The sequence below is a fragment of the Triticum urartu genome, chromosome 7, assembly GCF_003073215.2.
Source record: "Triticum urartu cultivar G1812 chromosome 7, Tu2.1, whole genome shotgun sequence".
Classification (NCBI taxonomy): domain Eukaryota; kingdom Viridiplantae; phylum Streptophyta; class Magnoliopsida; order Poales; family Poaceae; genus Triticum; species Triticum urartu.
Window position 1 is genome coordinate 554,343,053 of NC_053028.1, and position 17,795 is coordinate 554,360,847.

At 44.7% G+C, this 17,795-nt stretch overlaps 1 protein-coding gene across 1 annotated transcript; it reads left to right on the plus strand.

Annotated features, from left to right (window-relative positions):
- The first annotated feature begins 375 nt into the window (after positions 1 to 375).
- On the plus strand, positions 376 to 4,444 carry LOC125520361 (vacuolar protein sorting-associated protein 32 homolog 2-like). The gene is made up of 8 exons (XM_048685260.1): positions 376 to 549; positions 638 to 768; positions 1,691 to 1,790; positions 2,587 to 2,672; positions 2,789 to 2,880; positions 3,621 to 3,735; positions 3,817 to 4,009; positions 4,208 to 4,444. The coding sequence occupies exons 2-7, from the start codon at positions 682 to 684 to the stop codon at positions 4,003 to 4,005; spliced, it is 669 nt and encodes a 222-aa protein (XP_048541217.1). The 5' UTR covers positions 376 to 549; positions 638 to 681; the 3' UTR covers positions 4,006 to 4,009; positions 4,208 to 4,444.
- The last annotated feature ends 13,351 nt before the right edge of the window (positions 4,445 to 17,795 follow it).

Genomic DNA, 17,795 nt, shown 5'->3' on the forward strand with positions numbered 1-17,795 from the left:
TCTAGATACATCCATGTAATTCGGAATGGAGGGAGTACCTTCCAAAAATGTGTCTACAAAAGTTTAAATGTATTTCTTATCTCTCTTATGTGTATTGCTAATTTAGCTTTGAAATTTCTAGGAGTTGTAGACATGCATTTTTATTATTCAAAACGTTTAAATTTGATTTTTTGGAGATCTCTTAAATTTGATTATTTTTTTTACAAATTTGAATTTGAATTTTTGAGGCATTTTTTTTTCGAGAATCAGGCATTTTTTTATTGTGCGGATATTCTCGCAGCCCGACTACTCTCGGCTCGGGTCTGTCACCCCTAAAATCCACCGGGCTCTGGACCCGGCCCGACCCGCCCAAACACGTAATCCCGCACCGATACCAATACCACCTTCCTTGCTTCCGTGGCCGGTAACGACAACTCCGCGTCCCGCTTTACCCCTTCTTCTCCCCCGTCCGCTCCACCACCCGAGCGACTCCAGACCACGAGCCCCGCCGACGAAGCCGCCGTCGCCAGCCCCCACTCGCGTGCAAGAGGGGAGCGCCCCACTTCCGACGTACCTGCCCCTCCACCCACTCGACTCGCCCGATCGATTCCGCCGCTCGATTTTGACCCGGCTGCTGTTTTTTTGTCCCCCCTCGCAGATTCAAGCCGATCGGAGCGCGATCCGGCGGGTCGGAGCCCAGCCATGTCGGGGGTTTTCGGCAGGGTGTTCGGGAAGTCCAAGGAGCAGAGCCAGGCGTCCGCGCTGGCCTCCATCGACAAGCTCAGCGAGGTGAATGGATCGATAACCGATTGACCCCCCCTCGCCCTGATTACATAGTACTGTACTCTTGAGGGGTTGCCATTTTCCACCGTAGTATGGTAGTTCAGTGTAGAAGTTTATCGTCTGGTGATTTAGTGTAGGCTCTGTGCATACATGAATGTTGTGACTTCTCATTACTGCATGGGAGCTTCATGATGTGTGTCACCTATCTGGGATGCTGTCGTACTGGTAATCGGTGGGCAGACGGATTAGAGAGTTTTTATACTAAGATACCGAAGTTAGCTACACCTTAACTTTGTGATAATTAGGAGTGAAGGGGGATATATAGTCATGTGGTTGGTGGCGATACGAAGAAAGGAAAATATGCCGTCGCATGATGCAAGAGTGAGCGGTGTAAAGAGATTCTGATTCAATGAGCAGTTAAGCACTTGTCAGGACGGATGGTTTTAATCAATGAAATACCATGGGAGGTTGATTACGCTATAAACTAGTTAGAGTTACAAAAAGTTTCAGTTCGTTGGTTCAAAGGAATGGGAGATTGAAACATAGATTTTTGACATGCTTGTTGTTTCACTGCATCCTTTTCAGTGCTGCAAGTACCCACTTCCAAAACAAGAAAAGTAGACAATAAGACCAAGGGGGTTCTATGTGCATAACTGCTGTCTTCTTAGTCCTCTGGATTCTGAATTCCCTCTTAATCATTCAGTGCATAGAAGGATTAAATTCAAATGTCGGATAATCTGGCAAGTGAAATTTAACTCTGTATAACTCATAATTGGATAGCTTAGGTACTCAATATTGCTTGGATAAGTTTTAATGTAACTTGCATTCTTTCAGGAATAAGTTTTTTCCATGACATGTAATAGTGGTTATAATGCTCTCATTTTGATACAGTTTGTATCTGCAAACTAACTTTCTTAATATGCTTCAGACTCTTGAAATGTTAGAAAAGAAGGAAAATTTACTAATGAAGAAGGCGAATCTTGAAGTTGAGAAGGCAAAGGCGTTCACCAAAGCCAAGAACAAAAAAGGTATCCTATATCAGCTTCAAGAAATATATTGATCTTCCAGGACAACTTCCTCAAAACTCTCTGTTTTTTCATTCTTTTTGGACTATTGCTGTGATGTTCTATTCATTTAATTGGAATGATCGTATCTTCATAAGCATGTACATTTAATTTGCCCCCTTCTGCTGCTATCCTGCTATTTTGCCTTTTATTTTCCCAGTTTCCTACTATTAGATTGTCTGGTCAGTCATGATGCTAGTCTTCATACTTAGTTACCTCACTCCTTACCAGTTACTACCATTTGATTAATTCCTTCAATTATTTATTACTCCCTCCGATCCAAAATAATTGCTGCAGTTTTGAACTGGGGTTAGTTCAAAACTGCGTCACTTATTATGCATCTGAGGTAGTATAGACTTACATTTTTCTTTGAAGATGAAAACACACCTATAATTATTTTTCTAGACTATTTTTGACGAGTTAGCTACTACAGTACTTCTAAATAATGTTTCTGTGCTTTTCAGTTTTTTTTCTACTACCTTTTCAATGTTGGTGCAAAAATGCACCACCTATGCCTGTTGACTGTTGTGCTGCTAGTGACCTACCTAGAAAATATTATTCCTTCCTACAATTCCATGTATGCTCTGGATATTGTCGAAAACACATATTTGTCTTTCCTTTTTCATTCAGCCATTTATGATATCTGCTGCATACTGTGTAGTGTTGCCGCATGGCACGATTTTTCTTTCTTCCAAAGCTAATGAATTCTGGTACAGAGAATGGATTAACTAATAGCTATGATTTTTCTTTTCTTTGTCAGCTGCAATACAATGTCTGAAGAGGAAGAGATTATATGAGCAACAGGTGGAGCAGCTTGGGAATTTCCAATTGAGGATTCATGATCAGGTGAAGTCTCAAAGGACAATGTAGTTTGATTTTCCTTCTAGAGTTCTAGGTCTTATTAGTCAGATAGTCTGATTTAATATTCACCATATTACTTTCTATGGCTTTTCTTATTGCAGATGATAATGCTGGAAGGTGCAAAAGCTACAACAGAGACTGTGGATGCATTGAGAACCGGAGCATCAGCAATGAAAGCTATGCACAAATCAACGTATGTAACAATAAGTATTACTTCTCATGAAGTCAAATATCTTGCATCTGAGTTATTTAATTATCTTTTGTTTCTAAATCAACTGTTTTTTATTAGTACTTTGCTAACAGGTAACATTTGCTGGTAGCTTAGGTAGCACATTCTGTTAGATTGGACTTTAGATCATCTTTTTTTGTACTTCCAGTGAATTTCATCTAATTTCTTGCTTATTGGCTTAAATGGTGGAGTACAACAATGCAGGTCTAGTGACTTAACAGATGATTTTTTTTAATATAGGTGGTACAATAATAAATGTTTAGTGCAAACGAGTCTTTAAAGAGCTTGCATGGTAGAAGTTAAGAGTTTATGTCCACTTAAACGCTGACAATTTGTTGTTTCATAGATTAAAATTTATACAGAGCACCATAGAATACATGCAGCTTCATATGCTCCCAAGTTTTTGCATCAATAGCAAATAAATATTATGTGCAGTAGTAAGATTCTGCAAGGCTTTTAGTAGAAGAACACAGCATACATGTCAGATTGCTAATGCTTTTCGTTGTAATAGGAGTGCCTAAAAGCTGGTCAGTTTAAATAAAGTTTCAAGTATTACAATTGTTGTCATTGAGCAATAGGGATGGAATGCTTTTACACCTCTCTTTTGCTTCTTTTATTTTAGCGATTGCTTCTCGGTCCGCAGATACGGCGTATAATTTTATTTGTTTCTTGAGTCTCATCATATACGTGTGTTTCTTTTCCAGAAATATTGATGATGTTGACAAAACCATGGACGAAATTAATGACAACATGGAGAACATGCGGCAGATCCAGGATCTACTATCTGCGCCTATGGGAGCAGCAAGTGATTTCGATGAAGTATGTCTCTCTGTCTCTATCTCTCAGATGTGCATGCATTCACCAAACCAAATAAATCTAACCTCTTACTGCATTGGATAGGATGAGCTGGAAGCTGAACTTGCGGATTTGGAGGGCGAGGAGTTGGAGGCACAGCTACTAGCACCTACCACAAGTGCTCCTATGACTGCTCCAGCGCGTGTACCTCAGCAGTCGAGTCGGCCCACTGCGCAGAGCAGTAAAACTGAAGACGATGAGCTGGCAGCTTTACAAGCTGAGATGGCTATGTAATTAGGTACTTGCCCATCTTTTATTCTTTGAATCAGGGTCAAACTGTTGTTTTGTCTCATACAGCAAACATGCAAATTAAACCACTCTCAAGGAGCGCAAAGCACGAAAACTGTAATTTTGGTGAAATTACTTTACATGGTTGTTACAACTATGTGTCTGTGCCTCAAATCTGTCATTAATTAACAGGATCTTTATATCGCAGTTTGCAGGACTTGGCGTGGTCATGTTTAGAGACCAGATTGTGCAAATATATTTGGGACCACGGTATTTTCATGGAGGTCTTCCTGGGAAGACGTCAGAAGTACACACAGAAACTAGTTGCATCTCACCCTGATGGCCTCTTATGTATATCTTATCATGTTACTTTTGTAATCAAACATCTAAGATGCGCTGTCGAGCGCATTATCAGCTAATAAAGGGCATCTGCCATCATTGTATATTTCTATTTGTAGCATTTCTATATAAAGTGAGTTAGTTGACCGACCACTCAACTTTTATTTCCTACTAGTACTAGCTAGCCTGTGCGTTGGAACGGGGGCACACACATTTTAGTTGTTCGCGTCAGTTGTGTATCACATATACCTATTACCCACTATCTCTGCCTCCCTTATCCAATCTTACCACCTACGTCAATGGCTCATCCGGTCACAATATCCTTTGCATTGCTGTTCACACACATTATATATAATTGTGCAGTTGTGTACATGTGAAAATTACAAAAAAGGGGGAAATATCGTACGTGAAAATTGTGTATATGGTCGTCGATATCCATCTAGCCTAGGGCTTACATCACTCATAAGAAGATTTAGTACTATCAAATAATATATACAATACCCAAGAAAAGGCTAGGTTTTCTCTGTCTCCCGCCACTGCCGTCGCCGGTCCGTCTCGTCTCCGGTGGCCTTAGGGCCATGGCGGCGCGGTGGACCCCGGTCCTTGCCGACGGGAGGGCTAGGCTCCGTCTTTAGATGTTCCTTCGAGTTTTGTTAGGGTTGTGTCCCGCTTAGGAAGACGAGACGGCGGCGGCTCCCTAAAGATGGAGTAAGGTTCTCCCCATCTAGTCCCCGTTTCGGTGGTGCGTCTAGTATTGTCGGTGGACGTGTGGAGGTGTGCTTCCGGCGGATCTGTCTTTTGGTGGATTTGCTCAGATTTTGTCGTAGTTCGCCTATGTTCGTGTGTCTGTATCTTCACGTTGGATTACAAAATAATCGTATCTCAAAACCGAGTATAATTTAATATATCTAGTAATTTCAATTGCATCTGATCGATCTTGTTTTTTTAAATATAATGGACAAACTTGAGAATGTTTTTTATCGAAAAAAAAGAAACCCTTGAGAATGTCTGACTAACTGAAATTGTAAGACGCGGGTAGAAGCAAGCAACCGGAGACATCCCAGCCGTCGATGCTTATTGTTGGAGACCCGGATAACTGAACTTAACGACACATATAGGGTTTCAGTGAACACCTCGCGGCATTCAGAGAAACGCACCTAGCTCTCTGGTAGGCAACTCACGACGGAGCAGGACCTACACCTGGCTCTCTGGTAGGCAACTCGTGACGAAGCAGGACGAAGACACTAACAAAACTCTTTTTTCCCCCGGGAAAACACTAACAAAACTCAGATGAAAAAGAAGGGGAAACGCACGCATCAGCGCAGGATGGACACTAGGGATGCAAATTTGAAATTTTAGGTAAACCTACTTAGTTCAACCAAATGGACTCAATAACTCTTTAAAGTTTGAATTATGCAAAATTTGTTCAGCTGGTTGAACTAAATAGGATCGGAGGGTATCTAAATATTCAAATTTGCATCCCTAATGGACACATCAAGGACGATCGGATGGGCTGACGAGCTAAGAGCATCTCCACCCGTTCGGCTCCGGGATGCTGAAAAAGCGCCCTCTAGGGCCGAATCGGCGTTTACTTTCAGCGTGGGAGCGATTGCGTTTCCAGTCACCGTCCCCAGGTCTCCCCCAAATCGGCGCAAACTCGGCGATTTGATTCAAATTTGTACAAACACGGCACAACTCGACGATTTCATTCAAAATTGTACAAAAAAATAGAGAACAAACTACACCTACTACGCCGCTGCTGCCGCCCGCCTTCTACATGCCGAGGAGCCTGTAGAACTGGGTGTAGTCGCCGCCGCCGTCGTCGTCGTTGTCGTCGCCGCCGCCGTCCTGTGTCCGGAGCCGTCGTCGCCAACGCAATCAAGAAAGGTGGTCCTACTTGAGGAAGTCAAGATCGTCTACATCTAGCTCAAGTGGACTTTGTGCGAGGCAAAGGTTTGGCCTTGATAGGCTTTCTATTTTACCGGTCTCATGGTGGTAGTTTGGAGACCGGGTTATAGGATCGTTTGTCGTACTATCAAGGGGGGCTCTCAAGTGAGTAGCTTGATCGTATCGTTCGTAGAGAGCTCAAACCATTGCATGCTTGCATCATCTTTCTTGGTTCTTGTTTAGTTTTCTCCTTGTGAGATTTGAAGCTTATGGTTATCTTCTTGACAAGCTCGAGTTCATCGAAAACGGAGTTCACATGCTTTTTCTATTGCATTTTTGGTGTTGGAGGTTTTACCAGTCTTTTTCGAGGAAGGGTTCTCACCATTTTCTTATGGGCCTTTTCTAATTTGTTTTTTTATTTCTATCAAGTTTGTGTTAGCCTTGTCGCTAGCTTTCCAACAAACTTGGTTTCGTTGAATTCGGAGTCCGTTTGCATAAGTTGTGTCAGTTTTGGTGTCCTTAAGAAGGCTGTAGCGGTACTACCGCCCATGGGAGCGGTACTACCGCGGCTACTTCCGTGGCTACTTCCGCTCCGGACCAAAAAATCGTCATAAGTCCAACGGTGGTAGGCACGGATGTAATTTTTTAGTACCGATCGTAAGCAATAGTACTGCTACCCTTAGCGGTAGTACCGCTACCCAATTGAAAGAACGAGGATGTCGCCTAGAGGGGGGGTGTTCGGAGCTCAATCATTGTGGTGTAAAGCTCCGGAAAAGCGTCGGGGTCTCCAATTAGGTTGTGGAGATCGCCCCGAGCAATTTGACGAGTACTGGTGACCGCCCCCAAGGGTTGCCAAAGTGTACGGGTTCGGTGACCGCCCCCAAGGGTTGCCATTTGTACGGGTTCGGTGACCGCCCTCAAGGGTTCCTTAGTGGAATCACGACATCTTGCATTGTGCGAGGGCGTGAGGAGATTACGGTGGCCCTAGTGGCTTTTTGGGGAGCATTGTGCCTCCACACTGCTCCAAACGGAGATTAGTATCCGCAAGGGTGTGAACTTCGGGATACATCGTCGTCTCCGCGTGCCTCGGTTATCTCTTACCCGAGCCCTTTACTTATGCACTTTAATTTGTGATGGCCATATTGTTTCTTGTCATATATCTTGCTATCACTTTGTTGTTTATCTTGCTTAGCATAAGTTGTTGGTGCACATAGGTGAGCCTAGTTGTTGTAGGTTTTGTACTTGACAAATTAATCGCTAGGTTTATTCTGCATTTGTTCAAGCCTAAACCGTAATTATTTTAAAGCGCCTATTCACCCCCCTCTAGGCGACATCCTCGTTCTTTCAATTGGTATCAAAGCCTTGTCTCTCGTGTTTAGGCTTAACCGCCTAGAGAGTAAAGATGTCGACTAGGGGATTAGGATTCTCTAACTCTCTTAGTTTCGATGGCACAAATTTTGATGTTTGGGTAATTCACATGCTTAATCTCTTTAGGGTCATGGACCCAAATTTAGAGAGAATTGTAGATATGGGTTTTTTCTCCTCCAAAGGACCCCCAAAGATTATCTTTAGAGGATGAGAAAAATATTATCTCAAGGCTCAAGCTTCTAATGTGCTTTTTGATGCTTTGAGCAATGTAGTTATATTTCAACTCATGCCGTTCCGGGATGCTCATGAGTTGTGGACAAAGCTTCAAGATACATATGGCGTGTCCAAGTTTTGTGGGGATGATTGTTCTCCCTCCACCTCCGGCCGTGTTGTGTTCTCAACTTCTTCTACTTCACCTACATGTGGTTTGCCACAAGGTAATGACGTGGTGAGTAGTGGTATTCATTGCATGATGATAGTGGGCTTAGTGTTGATAATCCTTCATCACTTTCTTATTGCAATGCTTCATCTTTGGACTTTAACACTTCGAGCACTCCAAATGTTTCACATGCTTGTGTTGATAGTCCTTGCATATCTTGTAGAAATTGCTTGACTAAATCTCATGATGATATGCTTACTATGTCTTGTTGCCATGATAAAAATGCATCTATTTCCTAGAATTGTTGTGCTAACAATGTAGAGGAAACCCAACACCCCATGGAACAAGATGTGGTCTTGAATGGTGCTTCAAGGGATCCTACATCATCATCTATTGCAGTTTGCCTTATGGCTAGGGCTTCAAAGGCACCTCCCACTTTGAATACCAATATATCTTGTGATGATATTGATGATGGCAAGAATGATGATGATGTTGATTATGATGAAGAGAATGATAATGTTGCCTCCTTAAAAATTAAGGGGGAAATGATTTTTAAAGCTCTTCTTAAGAATAAAATTGCTCGTTCCAACTTCATGGAAATCATGTCTATTGCTATTGAGGGCAAGAAATATATTGATGAGTTGGAATCTCGCCTTGAGGAGCATGAGGTCATCATTGATAAAATAGAAGGTCATGAGCTTGATTACGCTAATGAGATTACGGACCTCTCCCAAGCTCTCGAACTTAAACAAACCGCCAAGGAATCTCTTGAGGAGACTTTTGCTCTAGAATTATCTAGAGTGAAGGAATCTCATGATAGAGCTCTTGAGGTGGCCAATGTTTTTGAAACTAAAAATGAGAAGCTTGAAGTTGCGCATGCTAAACTCCTTGAGGACTTTAGGCACCTCGAAAATGGCTCAAGGGTCATTAAGAGTGAGCTCATCAAACTCACCGAGTCTCATGCTCAACTTAAAGCTTCATATTCTAAAGAGCTTGCCAAGTTTCCTTCTCCTCTTGCTATTATTGATGATGCTTGTGCTATGTGACGCCCGGATAATTAAGCTACAGTAAATCCCTGTTAATGATGTCACGTCACCTCTGTCACTGTAGTTAGTCTTGAGTTAGATCAAAACTGATTCATATTCAAAATTAAATTAATGTCAAACAATTAAAGTTTTCAAAAGTCAAATCTAAAATGTTTAAAGTGTAGCAAATAAATCATAGATGATTATGGTGGTGGATCCAAATTAACATCCAATGATTAAATGCACTAGATAATAGGAACCGTCGCTGAAACAATTATTTAAACATCTCTTAAATAATTAAATTATTAAAAACTACTTTTTATAACTACAAGAATAATTGTGGCGGTATATAATTACTATTAGTAATTTAGGTGCTAACTATATGTTTTACAAAACTAAAACAATTAAGAAAATGAAATAAAACAGAAAGGGAAATAAAATAAAAGAAAAATAAAATACAAAAAAAAGATAAAAGAGAAGCCCCCCACCCCCGCGCTGGGCCATGGCCCAGATGGCCTCGGGGCCAATTAGGCCGGCCCAGCCGGCTCCTACAACACCCCTGGGGTGATCAAACCCTAGCCCAACCGAACCCCACTTCCCCCCACGATCCCCCACTCCCCTCGATTGCCCTCTCTCGCTCGCCCCCCCCGATCTGGATCGGGGCCGCACGACCCCGTCGGTCACCGTCGCCCCGCTTCTACCTCGCCGACACCCCTTCCTCGTCGTCGCCTGCTCGTCCTCCTCCCAGCTGGATCGTCCCGAGCACGAAGCCGCTCGACCCCGACACCGGCAGCTTCCCCGAACGGCGCCGCCCTCCGCTACCCCCATCGCCGGCGACACTGCCGCCACCTCCCCGAGCGCACTGCCTTTTCCCTGCAGCTCCCCTGTGAGCTCCCCCTCTCCTCGTCCGGTCACCGTCGTGGCCGCGCCCCTCCCCCCGTGGCTCCCTCGTCCTGTGCACGCACCCGGCACCCACGCGCCGCACCCCAGCTCCTGGCCGCGCCGGCCCCGTCGATGCGCGCGCGCTCGCGCGCCCGGCGCCCCGCTGCCACCCCGGGGCCGCGGCCTCCTTTCCCGCGCCGCGCCTGGGCCGCGCGCCCCACCATCCACGCTCGTCACGCGTTTCCGCGACCGCGGCCCTCGCGCGCTGGCCGCCGCTTGGGCTACGGCCTTGACCCCGCACCCGCGCCCGTAAACCCGCCTGCCACGCGCGCCCCGCCCTTCGCCGGCGCCGCCCTCTGCCGACGACGCCCATTGCTTGCCGTCGCGGCGCCTGCCCGCACGCCATCGCCGGCGGCACACCCCGCCATGGGTTCTGTTGAGCGAGCCAGCCGGTCCCTATTGGATTAGTGGGGATAACCCCCCAGATTAGTTTAAGGGCTAACCCCCCTGTGGGTATGACTAGTGGGGCTGCCCCTGTTAGAACAAAAAAAAGAATATCAAAATAACTAAAACAATTAATAATTAATTAATTTAATAATTAATTAACTTAAGTAGATCTGTTAAATTAACCTGATGAACTCTGATTAGGTAACCTAATAATTAATTAATTAATTAATTATGTTTAGTTAAACTATGACTATGACAAGTGGGACCCACGCGTAAGTTTGACTAGTCAACAGGACCGTTGACTGCTGACTGGACCTGCTGACTGTGCTGTTGACCCAGTCAAGGGCCCATCTGTCAGGTTGACCAGTCAACCCCTGTTGACTGCTGAGGTCAGCATGACATCATGCTGATGTCATAAATTCAATTTTGAATTAAATAAAATAATTAATTAAATTCCATAAAATTAATAAAATCTTTAGAAAATCATATCTTTTAATCCGTAACTCGGATTAAAATATTTTCAACATGAAAGTTGCTTAGAACGACGAGACGAACCCGGATACGCAACCCGTTCGTCCGCCACGCATCCCTAGCATAGCAAACACGCAACTTTCCTCCTCCGGTTCACCGGTCCGAAAACGCGAAACACTGGGGATATTTTCCCGGATGTTTCCCCCCTTCACCGGTATCACCTTATACCGCGTTAGGGCACCCCTAGCACCGCTACTTGCCATGTCATGCATCGCCATGTATTTGTTTGCATTATATTTATTGTTTCTTCCCCCTCGTCTCTCGCTAGACACCGAGACCGACGCCGCTGCTACCCAGTACGACTACGGTGTTGACGACCCCTCTCTCTTGCCAGAGCAACCAGGCAAGCCCCCCCTTGATCACCAGATATCGCCTACTCCACTCTCTATACTGCTTGCATTAGAGTAGTGTAGCATGTTACTACTTTCCGCTAATCCTATCCTGATGCATAGCCTGTCCTTGCAACTACTGTTGATACCTTACCTGCAATCCTAATGCTTAGTATAGGATGCTAGTTTATCATCTGTGGATCTACATTCTTGTCCGTCTGCCATGCTATACTATCAAGCCGTGATCACTCGGGAGGTGATCACGGGTATATACTATATACTATATACTTTATACATGATACATGTGGTGACCAAAGACGGGTCGGCTCGTAGGAGTACCCGCGAGTGATTCATGGATTGGGTCCGAAAGGACGTTTGTCCCGACGGCCCTCTGAGTGGATCGTTGTGACGAAGCGACAGGGCAGGTTGAGACCACCTAGGAGAGAGGTGGGCCTGGCCCTGGTCGGCGTTCGCGGTTATTTCAAAATAACACGTTTAACGAGATCTTGGTATTTGATCTGAGTCTGGCTACTGGGCTATACGCACTAACCATCTACGCGGGGACAGTTATGGGCACTCGACGTCGTGGTATCAGCCGAAGCCTTCGTGACGTCAACGACTGAGCGGCGCGCGCCGGGTTGGATTGGAACGCCTGCTCTTGTATAAGGGAGGCTAGGTCTGCTCACCGGCCGCGTACGCAACGTGCAGGTGTGCAATGGGCGATGGGCCCAGACCCTTGCGCCATAGGATTTAGACCAGCGTGCTGACCTCTCTGTTGTGCCTAGGTAGGGCTGCGACGTGTTGATCTTCTGAGGCCGGGCATGACCCAGGAAAGTGTGTCCAGCCAAATGGGATCGAGCGTGTTGGGTTATGTGGTGCACCCCTGCAGGGAAGTTAATCTATTCGAATAGCCGTGATCTTCGGTAACAGGACGACTTGGAGTTGTACCTTGACCTTATGACAACTAGAATCGGATACTTAATAAAACACACCCTTCCAAGTGCCAGATACAACCGGTGATCGCTCTCTAACAGGGCGACGAGGAGAGGATCGCCGGGTAGGATTATGCTATGCGATGCTACTTGGAGGACTTCAGTCTACTCTCTTCTACATGCTGCAAGACGGAGGCTGCCAGAAGCGTAGTCTTCGACAGGACTAGCTATCCCCCTCTTATTCTGGCATTATGCAGTTCAGTCCTCATATGATACCCTTATTCCATTTGATACCAAGGCATACATATGTAGTGTGGCTCCTTGCTTGCGAGTACTTTGGATGAGTACTCACGGTTGCTTTTCTCCCCATTTCCCCCTTTCCTATACCTGATCGCTGCGACCAGACGTTGGAGCCCAGGAGCCAGACGCCACCGTCGACGACGACTACTACTACTCGGGAGGTGCCTACTACTACGTGCAGCCCGCTGACGGCGACCAGGAGTAGTTTAGGAGGATCCCAGGCAGGAGGCCTGCGCCTCTTTCGATCTGTATCCCAGTTTGTGCTAGCCTTCTTAAGGCAAACTTGTTTAACTTATGTCTGTACTCAGATATTGTTGTTTCCGCTGACTCGTCTATGATCGAGCTCTTGTATTCGAGCCCTCGAGGCCCCTGGCTTGTAATATGATGCTTGTATGACTTATTTTATTTGTAGAGTTGTGTTGTGATATCTTCCCGTGAGTCCCTGATCTTGATCGTACACATTTGCGTGTATGATTAGTGTACGATTGAATCGGAGACGTCACAAGTTGGTATCAGAGCCGACTGCCTGTAGGAATCCCCCTTCCAAACTCCTTGGCCGAAATGGAGTCTAGTCATTGAAAAACTTTTACTAACATGGCTGTGTGGCTTATGGGCCCACGTCGCCATTGGGTGGTATTAGGATCTTTTATTCCTTGTCTATACTCTGGGACTCTGATCTCTCTTCTATTCGGGTTAAATGATTTTGCAAAAAATCTAACTCTAGGTTCTCGTTACCACTTCCTGCCGGAGAACCCTTTCATTATGGATGATCGACTGCTTCAACAGAAGATTCTGACAATACTCTCTGATATTTTCTAGAGACCTTGTGCCTGTTGCTTTTGCAATTCCCTACCACCGAAAAATCCCTATGGATAAATACTTACACCTGTCGTTCTTACTTTTATTCCCAGTTGGTCTTGTTATTACAAGATACCCTGAAATACTCGTCGTTGTTTCGATAATCCTTTGGGCTTACTGCCTTGCTGTTCCTTGTCACCTGAATACCCCTATGGATAATTCTCGCACTTATAGAGTATCCGCTCACCCCCAGTTGTTCATGTGTTTCACAATGGTCTTCGAAATACTATTCGATCTTCCGAAACTCCTCAGCAGCTTATTGCTCTTGAAATTCTTTGCTTGCTTGCGTTATGGTTAATCCCATAAGTATAGTAATCTTATTGGCATTCTTTGCCACCGTCATTTTGATCCTATTGATTCAACATGAGTGCGAATGCACGCAATCATCAGTCAGATCCTAGATTCATCCTTCTGGCTCAGACGCCAGTTTAAACATGAGCTGGATCTCGACCAATCAATTGACCATCGATCGTACCCCTAAGGCTATTCAACTTATCCATCCCTGATCAGAGCATTGCTTCTGATCCCTTGTCTTGGAATTGATAATTCCTTTGCATTTGAGCCTTGAATTAGTCAGTTGTTTCTAAAGTCTGATCTCCTTGCATTGTTTCTCCCTCTGGTTGAGTACCGATGCTCACACCAGATCCCTTGAGGACCACCAGATCCTTTGTTGGATTTTATCCGACAGCGTCCTTCATATTCAATAAGTCTGTGAGCCTTTCCTCGGATACATAATGCCTTTGGTAAATTGTATCCTCTGCTTCTCAAGCATGCTCTACTATCGAGCTTGTGTTATTTATTCTTGAAATTTGTGGTATATACTCCTAAGATGCCCTGATGGGTTGAACCTATGCCTTCCCCAAACGGTATGAACCCAAAAGTTTTCGCGAGTCATACTCTTCTGTTGCTCCACCAGATAAAATTTCTACACTACAGCCTCATCAAAAGTGAGAATTAAAATGAAAGGTTATGCATTGAAGAAGTGGGAGTCGACCTTGAGCCCTTGCGTTCATGCCCATGGACCCAATGTGGAACTTTTCTTTGAAGCTTCTTGTAAATGATAATAATCCCCTTGTTATAAGTTCGTCCTGTATCTATGTTTGGTCCTTTACAATCATGGTTCCGACCATATTTTCTCCTTAATACCATTTCTCGGACAAGTTGAAGTACTTGTCTTGTGCAGATCATTGCACTTGTCCAACCTTTACTTTGATCTACTGTCAAGTATTACACTATGATATCTTGATAATGTCATGGTACTACATAACTTCTTATGGGTTCTTCATCAAATGTTATTTCTCCCCGAATCCAATTTTTCTTGGGTTCTGGGTTGTCATCAACTGAGAACACCGACTAGTGAATCGAGTCTGTACTCCGATTCAATAACTCCTAAGTAGTTTTCATTGCTTACGAGTTTAATAACCCTTCAAGTCATTCCTAGCCTGATTGGCCATATCATTATCATGCAAAAATTTAACTGTGCTACCTGGTCCTTCTTCCCGGAGCAAAATTTTTGATGATGAGCTAAGCTTACGTCGATCTTCCTCGTCATAACACTTCGCCTTGAACTACGAGCTTGTTTCGAGTTTGTGTCATACCCTTGGTTTCAGTAACCTTTCGCTTCATCATTCCTTTGGCTTGATGTCATCGCCGACCGATTACATCTTCATGAAATCTCTCAACAATTGTATCGTGATCATCATCGGCATTCTGAGCTCTTCCAGGATGTCAATTGAGTTCATGATGAGAAATACCATCCTTGCCCTCGATGATCTGTATTATCATCGACCACTTTATTGACTTCCCTCCAACACAAACTTGTCGTGTTTTGTGTTATACCTTGAGTTCCTTGCTATCCAGCATTTGTTCTTATTTACCTTGGAGTATTACCATCTTTAATGTCAAGAAAGTCGTGAGAATTTCACCACCTCTTAAGGATTCTTGATACAGGTAATACTTCTCACCATCACCTTTCTTTCTTGGTCCCCGTGTTGGTTCTAACCGGGATACCAACAGGTGAACGGTGATGTTTGGATTCTGCCCTTCTAGCAACCCTATTGCTTTGAAGTTAATGGTCGAACGTTCATTCTTAGACTATTGATCACGGAATCACCATTCTAACATTTGATCATGCTACCTAAGGCCATACTTTGGGCACACTTTTCAATTAATGTTTAATTGTGTATGTGTTTCCTTGAGCATACATCATTTTATCATTTGATCCGACAAATGTTATCTCCTTGTTCACATAACTACGGAAATCCATCTTTTTGGACACCTAATTGAATTATTGCCGAGTCCATCAGCCACCTCCTCATCCTCTCCTTGGCTTAATGATGAATCCCTTCGTGTATCCAGAGTCTGACCTTTGATTAAAGACCATGTCAATGCTATCTCGAAGCATGTCTGTGGTACTCCGATTTTCAAAGAGAACATTTGAAGCCCAATGCTAAATGTTTCCTGCTCAATTACCCAAACACCAGTGTATGGGTAATGTCATGAAATCCCCCCCCCTTACCTAAAGGGTTTTCTACATTATATCATGTCAAGGAAATCATGCTCTGCTTGTCCTTGGGAAGGATATACCCTTGAAATATGTGTTTAAACACATTTTTCCTTTCCATTGTTCTGTTTAATCTGATAATCATATTTTCCTTTCCATTGTTCTGTTTAACCTTCTTGAGGTTTATATGATCTAAGCAGTAATACGTCACTGCTTTTATAAGCACCTCAGTGTACAACTCTGTCAGTAAGACCTTGTTACTATTGTTGTTGACATCCTGGTAACCCCCGATGGACGAGAACTTTGCCTATTGGTACGCCTTGTTCAACGAGCAGGAAAATGGTTCTCTTCGTCCCTCGCCCTTGGTACCGATGTTGTTGCCAACATAACTGACATGCTATCCGCTGACATGTCTTGCCTACATGGTCATGCAAGACGTCACCGCCCTTCCTACCGTTAACTCACATGGTGGGCCCATAACCCACAGTTCCCAGGATCGAAACCTGACTCTCTTGTACACCTCTATCTCCGAAGTTATTCCTCGCGCTTGACTTCATATGTAGTTCACAGGTCACCTTCCTAGAGATGATCTACTTTGGTATCAGAAATAATACCTATTCCCGCTGCTCCGAACCCTTTTCGTGCCCCGTTCCAGACAACGAACGATTGTCTAAACCACTTGAAACTTCTTACTGTACCTTCTTGCTTGGCTCTCGATGTGTTTCATTTTACCAACTCGAGAGATACTCATGTAATCATTCATGGGATAACCCCCAGTGATTACCCCTTATAGCCTTCCATCGTTGTCGAGCAGCCCCTGTCCTAGTCGTAAGCACGACAGAGTTCCAGAAGAAAGGATGCGTACTACATCATGATGACCTGAAGGAGAGAAATGAAGACATCAACATAATGGATCGACCACTTCGAGAAAAGCAACCAAGACCGAGAAGGTCCGTTAGAATTTCGTAACAAAATTCCCCTCACTTCCCCTCTTAAATCTCGGGACGAGATTTCTTGTAGTGGAGGAGAATTGTGATGCCCGGATAATTAAGCTATAGTAAATCCCTGTTAATGATGCCACGTCACCTCTGTCGCTGTAGTTAGTCTCGAGTTAGATCAAAACTGATTTATATTCAAAATTAAATTAATGTCAAACAATTAAAGTTTTCAAAAGTCAAATCTAAAATGTTCAAAGTGTAGCAAATAAATCATATATGATTATGGTGGTGGATCCAGATTAACATACAATGATTAAATGCACTAGATAATAGGAACCGTTGCTGAAATAATTATTTAAACGTCTCTTAAATAATTAAATTATTAAAAACTACTTTTTATAACTACAAGAATAATTGTGGCGGTGATATAATTACTATTAATAATTTAGGTGCTAACTATATGTTTTACAAAACTAAAACAATTAAGGAAATGAAATAAAACAGAAAGGCAAATAAAAGAAAAGAAAAACAAAATACAAAAAAAAGATAAAAGAGAAGCCCCCCACCCCCGCGCTGGGCCACGGCCCAGATGGCCTCGGGGCCAATTAGGCCGGCCCAGCCGGCTCCTACAACACCCCTGGGGTGACCAAACCCTAGCCCAACCGAACCCCACTCCCCCCCACGATCCCCCACTCCCCCCGATTGCCCTCTCTCGCTCGCCCCCCGATCTGGATCGGGGCCGCACGACCCCGTCGGTCACCGTCGCCCCGCTTCTACCTCGCCGGCACCCCTTCCTCGTCGTCGCCTGCTCGTCCTCCTCCCAGCTGGATCACCCCGAGCACGGAGCCGCTCGACCCCGATGCCGGCAGCTTCCCCGAACGGCGCCGCCCTCCGCTACCCCATCACCGGCGACACTGCCGCCACCTCCCCGAGCGCACTGCCTTTTCCCTGCAGCTCCCCTGTGAGCTCCCCCTCTCCTCGTACGGTCACCGCCGTGGCCGCCCCCCCCCCGCGGCTCCCTCATCCCGTGCACGCACCCGGCACCCGCGGGCCGCGCCCCAGCTCCTGGCCGCGTCGG